General features: G+C 37.1%; 1 protein-coding gene across 2 annotated transcripts in view; it reads left to right on the top strand.

Moving 5' to 3' along the window:
• Positions 1-20,714, top strand: part of efr3a (EFR3 homolog A) — a 108,946-nt gene that overhangs the window by 64,747 nt on the left and 23,485 nt on the right. For both annotated transcript variants that reach the window (XM_015378337.1, XM_015378336.1), the window contains 3 exons: positions 842-982; positions 13,919-13,997; positions 17,524-17,659. In XM_015378337.1, coding sequence (XP_015233823.1) covers positions 842-982; positions 13,919-13,997; positions 17,524-17,659 — 356 coding nt within the window. The remainder of the gene's footprint in view (positions 1-841; positions 983-13,918; positions 13,998-17,523; positions 17,660-20,714) is intronic.

Here is a 20,714-nt window from a genome sequence, read left to right as displayed (position 1 = left end):
CCATTGTGCAGAGGCAGCATCCTGAGTTTGAGCTGCTGTTTCCTCCAGAGGACACTAATGATGACGATCCTAGAAGTGATGTGAACTCTGGCAGCTGCTCGCACACCTTAGATTTTAACACCTCAGCTTTGAACATCCACCTACAAATGAGCTGAACTTTGACCTTTCTGTCAGACTTCAAAGCATTCTGGTCCTGTTACAAAGATGGTTCTTTGGTCATGGAGGGAGATTGTTTCCGATTGGTGGTTGGGTCATCATTTTTTAGATTTAACATCCCATTTTGCTGACTTTTAGCTTTACTTAATATATTAACTCGCACGTTTCTTATCAGACTGCTTAATACCTTTATTTAATTTTTCTTTTTTTTTTTCAGCTCCCCTGAATTTTTTCAGCCTTTTTGTATCTTCTCTCTCTTCTGTGGAAGGAGGTCCACTAGGCTACCTTATTTATGCGTGATATGATAACCAAAAAGTTGTAGTTGAAGGTAAACACACAAACTTACCAGAAAATCATACCGAAAGTCAAGTAGGCTAATTTATTTACAGATCTGACAGAACAGCGGCCTCTCTTCCATCCCTTCTTTTTGATATCCTGGAGGTTTTCCTTTTCTTCATCCTGCTCTCTGCAGTCTCTCATTCTCCTCACAGCTTCTCTCTCTGCGTTATTAAGTATTGATTCTGGCCCCAATGCAGGTTGTTGCTACATAATTCTGTCTTTCTCAGACATTTTAACTTTATTCAGTGAAATTGTTATACTAACAAGACTATTTCCCTGCTTCGATTGCCTTTTTTTCTGCTGGGTTTTTCTCATACTGAAGTCATATTTGCTTTCACTCTCACAGGGCAGGACATCCCAGCACCCCATCGGGGACAGGTCAGGATGGCGAGGAGAACCCAGCGGTGTTGGCTGAGAACTGCTTCAGGGAGCTGCTGGGCCGGGCAGCATATGGCAACATGAAGAATGCTGTCAGACCTGTGTTGGTGTGAGTACCCTACAATGAGCTAATACTACAGTGGATGAATATTTTTAGCTGAAGCTGGTTTCTAAGAAATGCAGCCATGCTGGAATTTTCATGTCTGGTGTTTCTGGATGTCCATTCAATGACAAAAATATTCAGCAGTCATTTTTAATCAGAACCCTTTTTTCCCCATATCTACTTCAGTTAATAACTTTTTCTGTCATTGGGTTCTATACAGCTCTGCAAAAGCCTCAATACAGCATAGCAGTAAGCTGCCAACTAGGGCGACTGACGATTACTTTGCAAATTGACTAATCTGTCAAATATTTTTTCTATTACTTGATTATTAATTGGTTAGCCAAATATTCCTTGAAGACAAATTCCTGTTACGAAATTAAACCAGGTGAAACTGAAACTTTTCCACTTAAGGACTTCTGGATAGAATATATATTTACAAAGATGAAACATTTCTTTTTAATGCAAAATGTTTCTTTTATACAATTTTGTTTTATTTACTGCTCTAAGTGGGTTGCTCTGTCAGCTAGAGGCAGATTTTAAAGTCTATAGTCTCTAGTTGATGATAAATCTATTAGTAAATTAGTTGACGATTATTTCAATAATTCATAAATTAATCACGATTAACCGATTAACTGTTCCGGCCCTACTGGCAAACTTCTCAGGAGCAAACATCTCAGTAAATTCGCTCCATGCTGCTATTTTAGTCTTCTGCTAAAATATAACAAGCCCTAAAGCTCTTACGCAGACACAAACTAAGACATTGCAGCAGTTTTTTTCTTCTTCAGCCATTCAGCTGTAGATTAGTTGTGCTTTGGATGATTGTCCTGATGATCTCCGCTTCAGCTGTTGGAAAGACAGCCTAATGTTTTCCTCTGGAACATTGATGTTATTCAGAGAAATTAATGACTGTAAGATAATCAGAACTTGTTGCTTCAGAATGAGCCCGGACCGTAATCCCTCCTTTACCATTGTGATACTGTACAAGGTTTATATGCCACCTTATTTGTCACCAACTACAGCCAAACACAGCTAATTTGGTCTCACCTGCTCCAGAAGAGCTTCTTTCAGAAATGCCTTTTGGACCTGGTTGGGAGAGTAAAGCTTTTCCCTTCAGTTAAAGTTTTTCTGATTATCCTCAAATGAACCTTAACCTTTACCAACACTGTACGTATTGGACCTTGAAAGGAATCTACAGATTTGTCTGCTCCTGAGAAGATTGGCAGCTATCTTAGGCGTTTTCCGCCTCTGCAGACGCCTTCTCCCTGTAGAATGACGACCTTATAACCCTTCCCAGATCAATGGACCGCAGCAGCTGCATCTTTAAGGTCATTGCTGACGTCCTTCCAGCTTAGCGTTGGGTGGTCATCTCTGTGTACTACTGAGCAGCAAACTGCCCGAACATCTGCTTTGGATAGAAATAGTCACATTGATGATGATCAGTTATTTAATGAATCACCCCTGCTGCTGCTTTCACTCAACAAATCAAAGACATCAAAACTGTGGGGGAATTTAAAAAGACATTCTGGTAAATGATTAAGAAAATCATATTTTCAGTCAGGAAACCCAAATTATGTATGTCAATTATATGATTTTTTGCAAAAAAGAAGACTCCCTGTTGCTCTTCTATGCCTCTATTGAATATTTCCATGTTCATGTTTTGTGGATTGACACGTTTTGCTTAAATATGTCAAGGAGTGAGCCTTTTAACGCTGCCATTACATTCAATTTTATATTAGTATTGTAGCTACTTGGCAGCTACTTGGGAAACATTGACTCATTTCTTTTTCTGCCCACATTTCTTCATTTATTTTACCCTTTAAAAGTGCTACTGTTTTAGCTTTGGGTCGTTATAAAAAAAAAAAAAAAGAAATGTATAATCCCACAGGAGACAGAGACCTTCTTGCTTGTTCTGTTACTGAGGCTCAGTTCTGTGGATTTGGATTATTTTCATCTGTCTATTCATACATTCATTACAGAACGCCCCACCTTAGCTCCTCTCCATCTCTTATGGTACTGTTGGTTCTTCCCTCCCTCTTTCCTCTTCTTTTCAGCTTCCAGTTGTTCAGACGTCACTCTTTGTTTCAAACCAGACAATTAATTTAACCGTCTCTGCTGACGTGAGTGAATGTCTTTGTCTGGAAAATGGCACCTCCTTCAGAGTCGAGATGTGTTTTAAAATAAGAAAAATATGTCCTTTATCTTCTAATTCTATCACCCATTTCCAATTATAAAAAAAAGTTTGATAAATGTATTTATTAATAAATGGCAAAGGCCAAATTATGTCTATTCCACATTAGGCTGATCATACATGTCTTTTAAAATACTGTAGAAAGATAAGATGTCATCATTCTTTATAGGAAACCGGTATTTATTTTTAATTTTTTTTATACTTCTTTGAAATCATTGTTATAACATCTTGGCAGGTTTTAATAAACTAAACAAATCAGTTTTTCCCTCCCAATTAAAATATTAAAAAGTAAAATGTTGGTTTAGATGAAATGTCAATTTGCTCTTAGAATATGAATAATTTTCTCTAAGCATGTTTCCAGAAAACGACAAAAAATATAGAGTCCCCTTAGAAATCAGTTAGGAAGTTAGAACAGTAACAGGATTTACTTTTTAAAGAGTTTAAACACATGAAAGTATGAAACCTGCTCAAGGAAAATAATCTAAAATAAAAAGGAAAAATTGAAGACTGTAAAAAAGGATAATATTGAGAAAATGAAGTTCAATAAGCAGATGTACAGATCATTTAGATGCATGTTGGATTTGTCAGCAAAGCTGAGTCGTACTGGGAGGTTTTTAGGGGCTTTAGTTGGTATTCTGTCAAAGATTTAAAGTGCTTCAAATAAACCAGCGGATGGAGCAGCAAATTGGTCATTAATTTGCTTCCTGCAGGCCTTTGTTTCACCTCCTGACGTCTCTCATCCATTCTGTTGTCACCCAGTCAGTTTTCATCCGAGGTGTGATGCTTGATGTAGGAGGTCTGCACACACACACCCCCACACACACACACACACACACCGTTCAGCCCTTACAGACTACAGCAGTGTGTTATTCTCACACTAACACTTTATTACTGTAAGTGTCTGAGCCCAGGCCACAGGTTCACTCTTACATCTGGCTTCATACATCTTCTCCTTGGCATGCTGCGCCCCCTACAGGCCAGCCAGAGCTACTGAGGTACTGATACCCAGAGTTGGATAAAATATCAGATCACATTCTTCTGGCATTTCTGCCTCAAAAATATTTTAACAAGGGGATTTAATCTTCTGGGACAATCAAAGAATTTGCTGAGGTCTAGTTTTTGGGTTTTATTGTGGTAAGCATAATGAAGCTTGTAGGAATATTCTGAGCAAATACAAGGGAGGGTTTGTTTTCTAAAGTATGTTTATCTTCAAGTTAGAGATTTTTTTTCCTCAGGTCAATTAGTTTCAGTGTTTTGTTAAATAGTGATAGGATCATGAAGCCTGAGATGGATGGAAGGAACAGAGCAACATCTGCAGTAATGAGGGGTTTGGGTTGACTCAACTGTCTGCTTCTATCAAAACCTTGTCATCAGACATTAATTATGACCCAAAAAACAAGATACTGGAAACAAATTAACACTTGTCAAAACAAGATAATAAAATCGAATTGTTGTGCAAATCCAGAGTTAAAGGGAATTCAGAATGAATGAATGTGGAGAAGAAAGAGATTGGTTTGCTTTTGGTGGAGTTTAATTTAGGTTCCACCACAGTTTGGCAGAGGAGAAGTCAGCTTGACCTATAATTCACTTTCCTTACTAATGGGACCATTAAGGTACTTCTGATCCAACCTTTTTTGCTCCAACCAAAATAATACTGGGGGCAGGGAACATCAGTTTTGTTCCCATGAAAAACAAGCAAATAAAATAACCATTTATTGTTGACAGGGTTTTTTCTTGCTCAACAGTATTTAAACTAAATAGATTTTGTCTGGGAAAAAAAAAGGTTTTTGGTGATTCCTCTCAGTGAAGGAAAGGTAGACAGTTTCCAAACCTTTTAGGTCAAATGCTCTCTACTGTATATGATTGAGATCTAGTACTTGTTTGTAGTGTGACCTTCAACCTTTGTCTCCTTCATAAAGGAGGCTTTCAACTGTTTGATTTATTTCAAATAACATTATTTCAAAGCCAATAGTAGGCTTATTAAAAGTATTGATATTCTAACATGGTATCCAAATACAATAATACCTTGAAATGGTCTGGATACTAAATGTTGTGTTAATATTTTTGGCTATTGTTAGTTTTAGATTTCTAGATTACTTTCAAATTAAAAGAATAGCACCTCAATTAACCTTAATATATGATTTTTAATCTTTCAGCAATTTTTTAACTTTTAGAATCTATAATTTTGTTGAGAATGCATGTTGAGATTAAAAACTGAGACTTCTTGTTAAGAAATATACATATATTTTCCATTCAAATTATTTGGCTTTTTTTATCCCCATAGTATTGAAAATAGTATAGAGTATCGTATTATTTCCTGGGTATCGATATTAAGTCTCTAGCTTTAGTATCGTGACAGCCCTAATAGGATCTCTGTTTCCCAGACCGATTATCTTCTGATGGGTCATTGAGAAAAGGTCATGGTGGCTTCATCCTCCATGAAGAGTTGTTATTTAAACTCTGTCATTTCATGGAGGGTTTTGTCGTTATAAAACACACACACAGCCATCGACAGGGGGAGACAACAGCAGCCTGGGATTGATGAAGGACGGGGGCTTATGGCAATAATCTTTTTTTCCTTGCATCAAACACTTGTAAAGAAGTGCAAATGATTCCTATTTAATTAACATACAATCATTCCCTGTTATTATTTTCTTCCATATTGCCATATTAGGAACATGACTCCACGCCTTCTTTTCCCATTAAATCGTTTGGCCTTTTATTTTGCCTGCTGATGTGGCTTCTTGGAGTTTATTAAGCTGATCCAGTAAATGACAGAATGCTCACTGAGCTGCAGATAGAGACAGAAATATATAGAGCCCAAATCTTTCCCTTCCCTGTGGGTCAGACGGATACACCGGCTAAAGATAAGCGGCTGAGAGTAAAAAGATCCTGCTGTAGAACCTCTACTGCTAAAAAAAGGTTTTAAGCACCCCAATTTGTACTTAAATCTAAACATGTTACACAACAAAAAGTCTATAAACAGGATAATATATGATGCAGCAAGTATGGAAAACCAAACAGGCCACATATCAAATACATTATTTCAATCATATTTTCTACATTTAAATGTGATGCATAAATTAAGTTACCCAAGATATTTTTTCAATATTCTTAAATATTAGAATTTCTTTTGTCATTATTAGTAATAAACACATATTTTTACATTATGCTAAACACATACATTTTGTTCCCCAGCTTTATACATAAAAAGCTTCCTTGCAATTAAAAAGTCAGCTTGAAAAAAATAGATTTTTTAGTTGGAATTTCTTTACGTGCTTTATTAAAAAAGCAATATTAAAAAATTAATAGATAAATTTGATCTAGATCTGTTGATGGATTTGACCTGGTTTAGTTTCTCTTCACACAAGGAAAACTTCTATTAAATTAAAAGCATATCAGAACTTTTTTAATCATTGCACTGCATTGATTTGGAGATTGGTCATTTCAAGTTGCATTTGCTTATAATACTTCCTGGAAAATGTTTGGCCTTTAGGTGACTAATCGAGAAAAAGCTGCAACCATTAACGCAAAACACTTTAAGTCGTTTTTATCTAGTATAGACATCCACCCCGGCATTACTGAGAGAACAGTGAGGGGATCCTATACGTCAGTTCAGGGTGCAGTTTTAGACGGATGCTGAAGTCTTTTTACTCCTCCACATCCCACAATGCAATGCATACCTGGCCCCTGGAAGTCGATTGGCTGTAGCTTGGAGTACCAAAGACCTCAGTTGTGGAATATCCTGATGTGAAGTTGGAGAAGCTCTTCCCCAGTGGCTTCGTGTAAACCTTTTTCTAAAAGGTTTTCTTTAAGTGTCTCTGATAGTTAAAGCATTGCTGGTTCTTTTTCACACATTTTCTGTTGTGCATTCCCAGCAGACCCCACACTCAGATTAGAGCGTGATGCATGCCTGTGTGCTGAAACACTCTGTGAATATTAAATGTATTCATGGCTGAAGCCTGGTGGAGAATACTAACGGCCTCAAAGCAGCCGAACGGCGCAGAGTGTTTCCATTTCTGCAGCCCAGCCTTTAATTTTTCTCTCCATTAAACAGCTGCCGTTCCTCCGCCTGCGTGTCTGAGGGTGAAACCAGTTTGTCCTCCTGCAGATCTCCTGCAGGCAGCAGGAGGAGGATGGGGAAGCATTTCAGACTATAAATAGACAGGATTGGGGTTAACGGGAAAGAGGAGTGTTTTGGGGGTTTGGATTGACGTCATTATCATGAACCGTTCTCATACAAGCATCTTTTCAATCCTCTATAAAGCTCTCTTCCTTTTCTCCCCCCTTTCTTTTATTCCTCCCCTTTTGCTGCTTCATCTTTTTTCGCCTCTAGTCTTTTTCCTTGTTCTAATACCTGATTTTTAGAGTTTCAGAGCTTAATAGCCTTCTTACTTTCCTTAAGGTTAAAATGCTGATTTCAAAGGGTCAAATCTAACAGTAACATCACTGTCTTTTCCTCACTTTGCTGATATATTATTAAAAAGAAAGCAGAAAAGGTCCGCCTTGTCAGACAGCAGTGATGTTCTGCTCCGATTAGAGACCGTGAACCAGCACTGTGATCAATCAATCAGCCGCCAGCTGAGCTGCATCTGACATCTTTCATCACTGCAGCCACAAGATGATGGTTGAAGCAACCTCAGGCCTCTCTCCGTCTCTATACTAAACAAACATGTGATTTAAAAATAGCTCCTATAGCTCCTAGGATAAATTAGATACTTTCAACTAATTTGACTAAAAGAAATTTACCACATCATGTAAATAAATGATAAAAATAACTGAACTGTAATGATCTCACATTGGAGAAATTTACCTTTGCATTTAACCCATCCCCTTGGGGAGCAGTGGGCTGCCATTGTGGGGCGTCCGGGGAGCAGTATGGGGTTAAGGTTCTTGCTCAGAGAGCCACAGTGGCAGGCTGTGGGAGTGGGGCTTGAACTCAGAACCTCAGGATTCCAAGCTCTATGCCAGGGGTAACCAGTAAAAATCAGCAATCTGTAAAGGTCTGGAGACATTCGTTATTATAATTAGTTGCTTTAAACAGAATTTGAAACTGCAATAATTGAGTTTTTTATTCATCCATGTTATACATTGACTTTTTAAAGAATAAAAAAAATAGAACAGATTTCTGTTTTAAAATCTAAAGGATTTTTTTTTCAGTATAGAACAGCAATCATTTAGTTTGGTATTAAGACAATTTCCTCGTTCACTTTTTTTTTATAAAACACCTGAACTGTCTGTTTTTTTGTCTTTTTTATGGCTTAATGAGAGAAGTGGGCTTTGGCTGCCCTGCAGCTATTATAAAGTAACAAACATATCTAGATGCTCATTCTGAGCCTGGATCTATATTTATTTTTGATTATGTTCATGGTGGAGATTCCTGCTTCACAGCAGCAGGTTGAGCCAAACATACTCAAAATGTGCAGGGTCATCTTTGAGCAATCCAATTAACTCCACAACCTCCCCTGACGCTACTAACAATACCAGCAATAGTGATAAACTTTAAAGGATTCACACTATTAGAGCACCAAAGCAATATGAAAACAAATGTATAGAAAGTGCTACACACAAACACATTAAGTGATTAGTTAAATATTTGTATTTTCCTTTAATAAAGTAAGAAAGATGATGTATAAAAAGAACAGAACACAAGCAATAAGAAAACTTTGATCACAGACCTTCTCAAATGATTTCTTTTGCAATTTTTGAAGCATTTTGTGGTTGGCCAGCACAGACTGACATTAATTTTAATCAAAGTAGTAGAACTTGTATGCACTTGTGCTCTCCAGAAAGCTAATTTTTAAAATTGGCTCTTGCACAAAATTCCTTTCCTTGACTCTTTTCTTTCTTCTTTCTTCTCAGCATCTTTGCATCCTTAGGAGTCACTGTTCATATATAGCCTTATGCTTTACTGAGCCATCTGCAGCCTTGGAGGCAGCTGTGCACTAACAAAGCAACATGGCTGCTTTGAACCAGGTAGAATTGCGCTCCAACAATTGGCCGTTCGGCTTGAAACACCATGGTTCACACAGCATGATAGTCGTGCTGATTTTTGAGTTGATCTTGATTAAAATGATTTCTCTTAAGATGATCTGAGATATCCCTGCCTTGTGTGATTTTAAGACTGATCTTGTCTGTTCAGAATGACATTAGCCAATATCCATGGGTTTGTAGGGTTCCCAGAGTGAAGACGAGGACACAGCCTGTTAAATGCGACTTCTAGCCAGTCAGAAAGTGTTTCGCTCTGAAAACTTTTGTTCTGAGGAAGTTTTGTGATATTTAACATCTCTTTTGGCTGCTGAGAGCAAATTCTTGATCTTCCGTTTTATAAGAGGAAGAGAGATGCCTCATAATGTGTTCCTGCATTACCTAGAGCGGCTAACATTTGTACTGAGTCCAGTTTCCCACAGAATTGGGAGACACCTCAGCACTACATGCTAGCTGATCATCTCTGATAGTAATTATCAAACTCTGATCAGAGACATCGGAGGAAATCTGATGGTGACCTGAGCTTCAGCTTGATCAAAGTGACTGAACCATCAACTGATCCGTCGATAAACTGGTCCAACATTCCTTCAAGTTGTGCGGTGCTGACGGCACTCTTTGTTGTTGATGTGGGAGGACTGGGTTCAATCCAGTGAAGAACCTAGGTTACATGAATAAGCTTCTTTGTTTTTATGACTGAATGTTTAAATTTTGATGTTTTATCTTAGACATTTAATCAGCAAAGTATTTTTTACTGAGGAAAAGTTAGCACCCCCTACCCATCTTTATTCTAAGGATTCTTAAATGTGAATGAACTCCCCTAACCTTAGTCTTTAATAACATTTCAGGCCAGAAAAGCAATAAAAGTTTTTATTTTTAAAGGCTGCTTTTATCTCCTCTCAAATCATGTCTACAGAAAGATCATCATCAACAGGTCAAAACTTTAGATCAGAAACTGGATTTGGTCTCAATGCTTCAAATATGCATCTTTAATCTTGTTTTAAGCTCTGCTTCAGGATTTATATCAGAATGTTTTAACAAATATCTTAAGATGACGTGACAAACACTACATTTAGATATCGATTGATTTAAGTATAGTTTACCCTTTAACATTTAATGTGTTCCTGTTTTCGCTTTGATCCACAACCTATAATTTTCTTTCAAATGACATCAGCTCTAATCCAGTCCTTTTACCATTCAGTTCATTATTTTTCTTGTAGAGCTTTGAATGCTAGATCTTTTTTAAACTGTTAGATCTGAAGCATGAAGCATTATGGATGAATTAAAGATGTATAAGTATCCAGCAGAGGTTTATTCCACCACCGCTTTTAAAAACATGAAAATACGACTCTGTTATCACACAGTGATTGCCCGAATAACGCTTATAGAGTGCATGCTGTGGGTTCCCCCTGCTCCCTGGGCAAGGTAGGAATGACCATAGCAATCGGTGACTCAGCATTTTCTAATTCTGTTTCTCACAGTTGTTGGCCACCCTGTTATTTCTCATTAATCAGTCATGAACCAAACATTTACTAGGGATAACAGGAGTAAGCTGATGTTTGCAGACACCTTTATCTAGAATGTTCTTGTTCAGGATTTATATTTATTCATCTTTTTTAAAAGTAAAACCGTTCGTCGCATCCATCAGACTGAAGGAGTCGACGCTCCAGTTTTGACTGACATAAAGCCTCATTAGTTCAGGTAGTTCCTCCTCAGTTTAACAAAGCCTATGCCTCAGTAGAGACTTGGAGCGCTATGCTGATGCTCCGCCTGTGTGAATTATTAGGAGGCTGAAAGAAGCGCAGCATCAGATGGCGCCGTCTGATGATGGTGTTTTTTGTTTTTTTTGTGTGTGTGAGGGTTAAAAAAACGGATGGTTGAAATATTCTCCGTGACCCTCCGGTTCTCTCTGACTCGTCCCTAAAGCGCTAACCTTAAAGTCCCAAAATAATTGAAAACAGCAGCTGTGATAAGAAGTGGAAACTGTCCTGTGGTGTTAAAAACAACCTGCCTGAAAGCTTCTGAAGATTCGGCTGATGGGTTATACAGATGATAAAAGCTGTGTGGCAGCAGCACAGTGTGTCTATGCTGCTGCTGCTGGCACATATGAAGGCAAAATCTGGTTGCTTCACACAAACGAAGGTCACTTTATTTATTTATTTATATGTATATATTGTGCCATTTAGCTTACCAGAAGATTATGAATATATTAAATAACTAGAACTGGAAGTTAGTTAATTAATAGGTCATTTAAATCAAGGGTAAAGCTGCTCATTTATTATCAGTTGTATGATTGTAACTGTAATTTGCTTACTGACCAAGGTTTTAGCCCCTTTCCTAAAAGGGTAAGACTCCTGAATCCAGCTGTTAAGAATCCAGTTGTCTTTCACCAATTTATTAGTTTAGGCTATGGTTATTAATCACCAACCAAATAAATGTTTCTCTGTTCATTCAGATGAAGAGTGAATCAAAGCAAACTAAATAAGCAAAACAAAATAAATAAAAGGGGAAGAGGGGTTTAAGAGTCCGTTCAAAGTCTGCAATGTTTGAAGTTTTACATTTAAAAGTGTCCTTTATAATAGCTGCAGATAAAATGTCTAATAAACCCTGACATCTGAGAGATGTTAACTGCAGTCAAAATAGTGAAGTTTCATTCTGTTTATGGAGGAAAATGAATAATGACTCAGAATGCATTAAACTATGATGAAAGACTCGTTAGCCTAGCTGGCCCCAGGGTTCTGGTTCTGGTCGGGTCCAACTGAAACAAAGAGAGGGTTAGCTCACGATTTAGCAATTAGCTTCAGCAACACCTAACCCATTCGGTCTGTAGTGAACATTAGCATTTAGTGAAACCTTTAACAATTGGCAGTTGAATCAGAAAGCTTGTATCAAATAAAAACACCAACATGGCTGCAGGAGCTGGTTCCTTTAGATTGTTAAGCTTTTGAAATATTGTCCTTAACTCTGTAGCATTGAAATAATTTAGACCATAATCTTTTAAAACAATCATTACTTTTTGTGATGAGTAGTTTCCTGTATCCTTTGTATGTTTTCTGCCTTGAATAGAGGCAGAATGACGCATTCTTAACTAACTTGTGTTGCTGTTCCTTGGAAAGTTTTGCCAATTAATCCAGCACGCTTCCTGCAGCTTTGTGTGTTTTTTGTTTCAGACAATATAACATGTTCCACCTATAGATTTGTTTATTCTGAAGATGGGTTAGTGCCTGCAGACAGGACTCGATTCATCCCTCTCCACCTTTGTGTCGTTCACATCTCCTTCCTGCAAACATATTATTTTTATCTGCTCGGAGGGTTAAACCCACAGTTCTGGTGGAAGTAACGGGTTCCTGGTGAAAGTCCCCAGAGAGCAGCAGTGGGAAGGAAGGGATTGTATCTGCTGCTCCTCTCCTACATTGTTTTTTTATAGCAAACTATTGTTGCTCGTCTCCCTACAGGAGAATATTGTTTGATTAAACTGTAGACCTGCATCATTAATCTACTTTTGTTTTACATCAACCTTTTCTTGTTGCATCACATCTCAAGGTGAAGAAAAATCCCTGATCTACAGTACATGCTTTAAAGTTTATCAACAGCATAATTCATGAATAAAATTGAACCCTTGCCGACTGAGACGTATATGTTTCTGCATCATCTATCATCAAAGTGATCTGCATAGAACAGAATCAGGGTTTCTGCGAGTCATTAATAATCCTTAAGTCATTAAATTATTATTATTTTTTTAAATTAAGGCTTTAATTGGCATTAAAGTTAAATGTGATTATCGTGACATTTAAAATGCATTATTTATATATAAAAATAAAAATAAAAAAGGTTATAAAAAACAGTTTTGGCAGCGATATTATAACAGATAGTACTGCTTCCGCATGTTTGTGCAGAACAGCACAGAACAGCCGTTCGGCAAAGAAGCGTGTTGGAAAATGGATGGATATACAGTATATATATATATATATATATATATATATATATATATATATATATATATATATGAGAGTTGTGAATACCTGTTGATGGCATTGAAATTATTTCTAAGCATGAAAAGAGTATTAAAAAGTATTAAATTAGAATAACTCATTCCTGTATAAATCCTGAGAATAGCACCTCCTTTTTTTTTTCCAAAGTGAAGTGGCTGAACTCTGTAAAAACATTGTTTTTATCATTTATAGGTTTTTTTTCTTTTGCAGCCTTAGAAAAATCTAATTTAAAAACTAAATATAACTGCATAAGAGTAAACTGGGACATGATAACAGAAATGGGCCTTCAGAATGTAATAATAAACATGATATATTTTTTCACTGTCTTACTAAAATTTCTTCATAAACTGGATTTGATCTTTTTACCACCACTAACTCAGTAATGCTTTGAATGGAAAAACTCTGTACCTCTGATAGTTTTGTATATTAGAATATATTATACAAAACATTAGGTCTTTCTGCGTGGAGTTTGCATGTTCTCCCTGAACATGTGTGGGTTCTCTCCGGGTACTCCGGCTTCCTCCCACAGTCCAAAAACATGAGTTAGGTTAATTGGCTTCTGTAAATTCTCTTTAGGTGTGAGTGTGAATGGTTGTTTGTCCTGTTTGTCTCTGTGTTGCCCTGCGATGGACTGGCGACCTGTCCATTGAGAGCTGAAGATGGGCACCAGCACCCCTTGTGATCCCAGCAGGGATGAGCGTGACAGAAAATGGAAGGATGGATGAATACAGTGTATAGTTCTGATTCAAGATGATGTTTTTCTTTACTTCTTTTTAGTCACCTGGACCATCACCACCTGTGGGACCCCAATGAGTTTGCTGTGTCCTGCTTCAGAATCATCATGTACTCCATCCAGGTAACTTCTATTAAACTCTCTACAGAATCCTCCGTAAAAGAAAAAGGGTAAATAAGGATATAAGTTGGGATTTTTTTTTATTTTTGCCTTCCAGAAAGTGTATCACATGCTTCAGCGATTGCAATAGAAATATTTTAGATATACAAAAAGTTAAAGCAAGATAGAAGCTCACAAAGGGAGAACAGTCATAATTTACCTCCACACTTTAGAGAGAGTTGCTGCCCCCTTCAAGATGAACCATGAGTCTTTATTGTTATGTAGCCATAATGACATTAAATGAAGTTGTTTTACTAAACACTTAAAGTTCAGACAGAGAAGTAAAGATATGACTTGTTTAAGTTGTCTGCTTTTCTTTATTTATATAGCATTTTTATTTCATGGTTTATTGGTAATTATTGTTTAACTTTAGCTGCCTCTTTGGACAGGAAAAAGATGCATTTAATCTCAGTGGGACGTTCCTGGTTAAATAAAGGTTTAATACAAAAACAAATTTCACCTGAATAACATTGCATTTGGAAAGAAAACCAGTGTAAACTATTGATTAGTGGAAATAATTTCTCACAGTATAGCTGTTTAGACTTTGACAACTTTTAATGTCATTTTGTATACACAGATTGTATACGAAACGAAAATTCACTACAGGTTTTCACTACCAGATCCGTACCGGAAGCACAATGCGCACCATGGGCTGATTTGCGCGTGTGTGAGCAGATATTCATCTAGGTCACCATAATGTTATTATGGTACTAAAAGTACTTTTTCTTATCCTTAAATCAATATATAATGCGACACTGCAGTTCTAAAAAAAATATTTTATGACTTTTCTGAGACAGTTTGATGCTTTATACATTTTCTCAGTTAAACAGCTTGTGTGACATCATCAGCTGACATGCTCAATGCAGTCCTGCAAAATATGATTACACCATCTTGATCTGTTTTTAGTTATTTTCTTTCTTTAGATTACACACTATATATCAGATATAAAAATATAATTCAGGTATTTTTTACAAATTAAAATCGAGGGCAACCCGGATGTACATCTGGTTGCGCATGCACAAATGAGGTGATGGTACAGATCTTGCTTCCGTTACGATCGGGTAGTGACACACATCACTGCCTCAAACACGTATTGTTGCAACGGTAGCCACCATGAGTCAAAAAGCCTCAAAAAAGCATTTCAGTAACATGTCATCCAAAGTAGAGTGAAATCTGTGACAAAAAGCCTGCATTCACCACAGCTTTAGAAGTCAATAAATTTATGTAAACCTACAATTCCTTACAAACACGATCAGTATACATTTGCAGCATCTATTGTTTTGGTCTCTATGGTAATAGGCAACACTGTCTAATTAAACCAAATGGAAAAAGTTAGTTTCACGCTAATTTAGGCAGTGCAGTTGACTAACTAGACAAAGAGAAACATAGTAATTTTCTCCCTTTTAATTTTTTTCTCCATCTTTAGCTTCTTCCACCGGGAGAAGGCTTGCCTGATGTTTATCCTATCCTTTATCCTCCATTTTTGTATTCTGAGTTTTCAGTTTTTTTCCCATTCTTGGAGATGGGGAAACCGTTTCTTGTGCTGCTGCTGCACATCCATGTTCCTGCATTGAGCTGCAGTAGTGCAGACTTTCAGCTGTTGGGTTGTTGTCTCTAAATGATCTTCACTGCCTCCTCTCACTGAACTACCAGCAAGGAGAAATGTTATTCCATGGATTAGTACTATTTCAGCCCTTGCCACAATCTGTAGTTTCAAGATAGCAGACTTTCATGGAGCTCCGTAAATGGGTGACCTGTCTTATGTATAAACTAAGACAAAAATTCATTAGTTGATGCACGCAAAGTGCTATATATTGACCTGAAAATCATTTAATGTATTTCATGTTAAGCCAAGACTAGGGTAAAAAGTTACAGTTGTTGACCTAAGACCCATCGGGAATTTTAAAAGAACTTGGGCAGCATTAGGAGTGATGGAGTCAACACTTCCAATTTCTCATAGGAGTTTCTGCTGGAAAAGACTTGAGTCATTGGTTTGTTCTGGAGTAAATGTTGTGACTGCCGCAATAGTGTCCCCAGGAAAATAAAACCTCTAGAAGAAAGCAAGATGCTGCTATGTAGAACAAGATGAACCCCTTGGGCACCTTTCTCCTCTCTGCTCTTAGAGATGGATTCTTGGAGTGTGGATTGTATTTTCCATCTGTAACTCCAGTATGTCAGTACTGTTAACCATTCTGCCTTCACACGACCTGCAGCATTTCTATGTTTTTACCAGGATAATATCAGTCTTTAAAAACGGAGTCTGATGACATTCTGAAATCCGTTTCATACTCAGCTTTCAGAAAGAGCAGTAGCCGACATAACGTTTGGTTACTGAAGTCATCACCTGAATCTGAGGCAAACATTGATTTTATTCTCGTACTGTAGCTAGAGGAAGGGGTTTAGGATGGTGCTTTACTATCAGGAACACTTTTGATTGAATAAAAATGAAATGTTTTTACCAATTAAGCTGTAAAAAATGTCTTAATAAGCAGAACCTTCATCACTAAAGGATGAGCAGCTCATTAAAGATCAAATTCCTCGATCCTGAAAGATGTTTTACAGAGTTTATTTTTACCAGATATGAGTAATGATTACACTCCTTGTATATCAGATCTTCCAGTGGTCCAGCATCTTGTGCCGCAGCAAAACCCTAACTTTATTTAACGTCTTCAGAGCCAGAAGTGGTCCAGATTCTATTGTTTCTTTTTGGCTGAAAAATTGATTAGTGGAGTCATGGAGTTATCTGTGCTCTTTTATTTACTGTTTTTACTTTTTCACAAGTTAATAAGATTAAAACTAAACAAACATTTTTATCTTCAGTCTAAAGGTTTTTAAATGTTTTATATCACTGCTGCTTACTTATCAAGGCTGAACTTGAAATACTCTAGAGAGCTGTTCTTAATTAAATTTCTTTTTGTTTACACTTGTGTATACAAAATGACAAAATAAAATCTGTCTAAGTCTAAAATGGGAACTAAAAGTTAATATGTGTTCCATGTCAAGATCGTGACCCAATGGCATAAAGGGTTTGCATTTAAGCTTTTAGTTATCCAGCCCTTCATCTAATTCTTTTGGTGGTAAATTCTAAATATGCATCATTACATTTGGGCAAATTAACACAAAATCTTTAGACATAAGTTGATTTCTTAAGGCCTGATTCTGATACCTCGAAATAAATTCTGAGTGATTTCTGGTTTACAGGAAAAAACTTGATGCAAAAGTGGAGGAATTTAGGGCAATAAGTGAAGCTATACATCTTCCAATGTTTAGACACATTAGACAAACATTAACAGGAATGTTTCTTTGTAATATACCTTAACAGTCTAAAATTTTATTATTTTAAAGTTTACATTATAAATCATGCCATAAATCATGGCTTTACAACAGGAACCAGTCATCTAATTGGAAAACAGTTCAATTTCTTTTAGTTGTAGTTTGGATTTGTTATTGAAAATTGGTCCTCTCTTGTCTTTTTCTCCGACTCATCCAGGCTCAGCACTCTCACCACGTGATCCAGCAGGTTCTGAACCACCTGGACGCCAACAACAAGAGCACGCCGCGGGTCAGAGCCGGTATCGTCCAGGTCCTGCTGGAGACGGTGGCCATTGCTGCTAAAGGGTCCGTGGGTGAGTCCAGGAAATGTTCCCGTTTCTTCATAGAGAAGATTGTGCGTCAAACCTTCAGTTATTGATGACATGCTGGCGAGCATTTCATTTTTAAATGGACTGCAGTGATACCAGGCGGGGAAAATGTCACGGTTCATATGACGTGTTAATAGAAACGCCTCCCTCTAGAGAGAAAAAAAGTTCATTTATCCTCCTCACTGCAGTCGGTTAGAGAAGAAAATGGCAAATTAGTCGATTTACCTTGATAAACAACCTGACATTTAGGCGTCAGAATACACAGTTGGCTGATCAACACTGAAACACTTATTAAAGTGAAACCAAAGCAAAAATAATACATTACATTTATTCAAAGAGGCGGTTATAGAAACTTCCACAAACAAAGCTGTAGCCCATATTATTAAGTATCAGCTTTATATGGATTTAATTTGAAGCTAAAAGTTAGATGATTTCATGCAGATAATCAGACTGCAGTTTGTCTCAACATGGATGATTTTCAATGTGGACAAAAACCTAAGATTAGTTTGTTTTCTTAGAATCTAACTGCTCTTTGTCTTTTCTTTCACCTACTAAAGTATGTGATAATTGAATTATATTTCTGAAGCATGAAGGTTATCACCTCGAGAACAGAGGAGCAAAAACAAATTAACAGAAAACAAATTAGCATTTTAATTTGCCATGACAAAATATTTCTGTTAAATGAAGGTGAAAATCTCCGACCAGAAGAGATAATTAAAAACTTTGATTTATTTAATGAAAACAGTTTCTGTTCCAATTAAACTTTGTTGAATGTGTGTTTGTGTGTTGGGGGAAAATAAAAATAAAATTTATTGTGGACAGGAATGATCCAAGAGTCCAAAGGAAGTGATGTGTTCAACTTTGAAAGTGAAAACCCGACTCCTCCTAATCTTTGGCTCGGTACAGTAACATATACGGTGTGGTTGGATTAAAAATGTCTGCAGCTTTTCCCTCTTATTCACCTGACATCAACAAGTCTCTGGAAAAGAAAAATAGAGCTGTTAAAGACGCTGCATACTGTTTGTAACAGAACTGAAGACATTAAGTAATATCTTTGCTGCTTTAGCTGCGCGGTGGAAAAAGTGGGTCTGATGTGCGTTGGGCAGAGCTACCCTATCATTTCTTTGCCTGTAACAATGGCAGCTATATTTGCTGTGATCAGTGGGTAAAAAGTTGTTTTTATATGTTTTTAAGTGAGAAAGTCCACCTGAAAACTTTATCTGTGCAGTCAGTTTACATTACAATCCTGCCTACAAATTTTATGTCGCTGTCGGAGCCGCTCAGAGCCCCACACACCGGCATTGTGCTGTCACTAGGAATCCCATTCAACAGCAGCCTCTGGCCTGGTCGCCTCTTGGCGGTTGGAAGGTGTTTTTCATGTACAGAATTTTGCCGGCAGATTTCAGCATTTTAAGTTAATTTAGGCATTAATTAACTGTTTCAGAGGAGCGATCATAGTCTCTCTCCCTGCCAGCTCCCAGATCAGCTTCTCTGATTGGTTGATGTGGCGGGTCGAGCAGTTCAATTTCGGTGTCTCCAGCAGCAGCTGCGTTTGCAGCGCGTCCCGCGCATCAGATGCTCAGCAGCTCACGATGTGCTGCTTCAGCTTCTTAAACGCTCTGCGGGACATTTTGCTGCATCTTGATGCGCGTCAACTATTTACTTTGCATGTAAACTAGCTGCTCCTGATGCCTCTGCTGCTTTAGGTGTGAATGTAGCATAAGTGAACAGCTGAGCGCCGATAAGCGAACAGCTGAGCACAATAAAAAAGTTAGAGTTCATTTCTCTCCAAACTTACTAATTGGATTAAAATTAGCTGATATTTTCATTATGACCTCTGTTGTGTCATTTATATTCAGGGTTTCTGCGGGTCATTAAAAATCATAAAAATTCATTAAATTATTATTTTTTTTAAATTAAGGCCTTAATTAGCATTAGAATTCATTAAAGTTGATAATCGTGGAAATAAAATGCTTCGGAAAAGTAGCTTTAGGTGGAGAAAAGGCTAGAGAATGGTTAAAATGCAAATTTTAACCAAAGTGGCGGGAAAACGAGGTGAAGGTGGTGAAGGATTTTGCCGTGTGTATATATACACAAGTCATGGATATTTGTTGATGGCATTAAGATTATTTCTAAGATCATTAAAAGAGCATCAAAAAGCATTAAATAAAGTTACTCATTCATGTATAAACCCTGATATTGTATCATTGATATGTCTCATGTCTTCATTTCTGTTCAAAAGTCTGAAATGTAAAAAGTTAACCCTTTAATGTTTTTGCTTTAAACCTAAATTCAAGCGACAGTTACCTGTCTGTAGCATCCATTTTGCTGATATGATAAGCAGGAAAAAGTCCATGTTGATGTCAGGTTCGTAATGGTATCCCTTTAAAATTCTCACAGGTTTTAATTAATATAAAAAACAGGGAGTGACCAGAAGAAACCTGAAAGTTCAATCCTTAAAGGTCTGATTTGGTTTGAGTAGTTAATTATGTTTACTTTAGTTTGAGCTCCATGATTACAGAAATAAGATCTTCGATTGTTTTTAAGCTTTTTTTTTTTTTATCCAAGTCCTTTAAAAAAAAAAAATAAAATGCCTAACCAGCCAGAACTGCTAAAGCCAAACTATGCATTAAGATGTTTCAGGTTCTGAAAGGCACATTTATCTCTGGGTTTCTTCTGGTTTCGTCCCTCCTTATTTGTAGGTTTTTTAAACTGAGCCTAACGGTGGGGAGCTGCAGATTCTAGCCGTGTTGTGATAGCTGACAGTGATGTGTAGAGCAGTAAGGTGATGTGCTAACAAAGTCTTTGCAGTAGTCTCTTATTAATAAAAAAAACTAATTAAAGAAAACAAAAAACAGGTTTTGTCACAGTTTTTTTGGGTGAAATGTTTTATTTCTGGTATTTACCCTGGAACTCTTGGCGTCTCCATATGAAGGATTTCAAATCTGCAGAGCTGCGTTCTATTTTTAAAGATAGTAGCTAAAGAATATAGCTAATTTTTAGAGCATTGAGGCCTCATGGGGCCACAGGGGCGAACCAG

The sequence above is a fragment of the Cyprinodon variegatus genome, unplaced genomic scaffold, assembly GCF_000732505.1.
Source record: "Cyprinodon variegatus isolate N-32 unplaced genomic scaffold, C_variegatus-1.0 Scaffold170, whole genome shotgun sequence".
Taxonomy (NCBI): Eukaryota; Metazoa; Chordata; class Actinopteri; order Cyprinodontiformes; family Cyprinodontidae; genus Cyprinodon; species Cyprinodon variegatus.
This window is presented reverse-complemented; position numbering and strand designations above follow the sequence as displayed.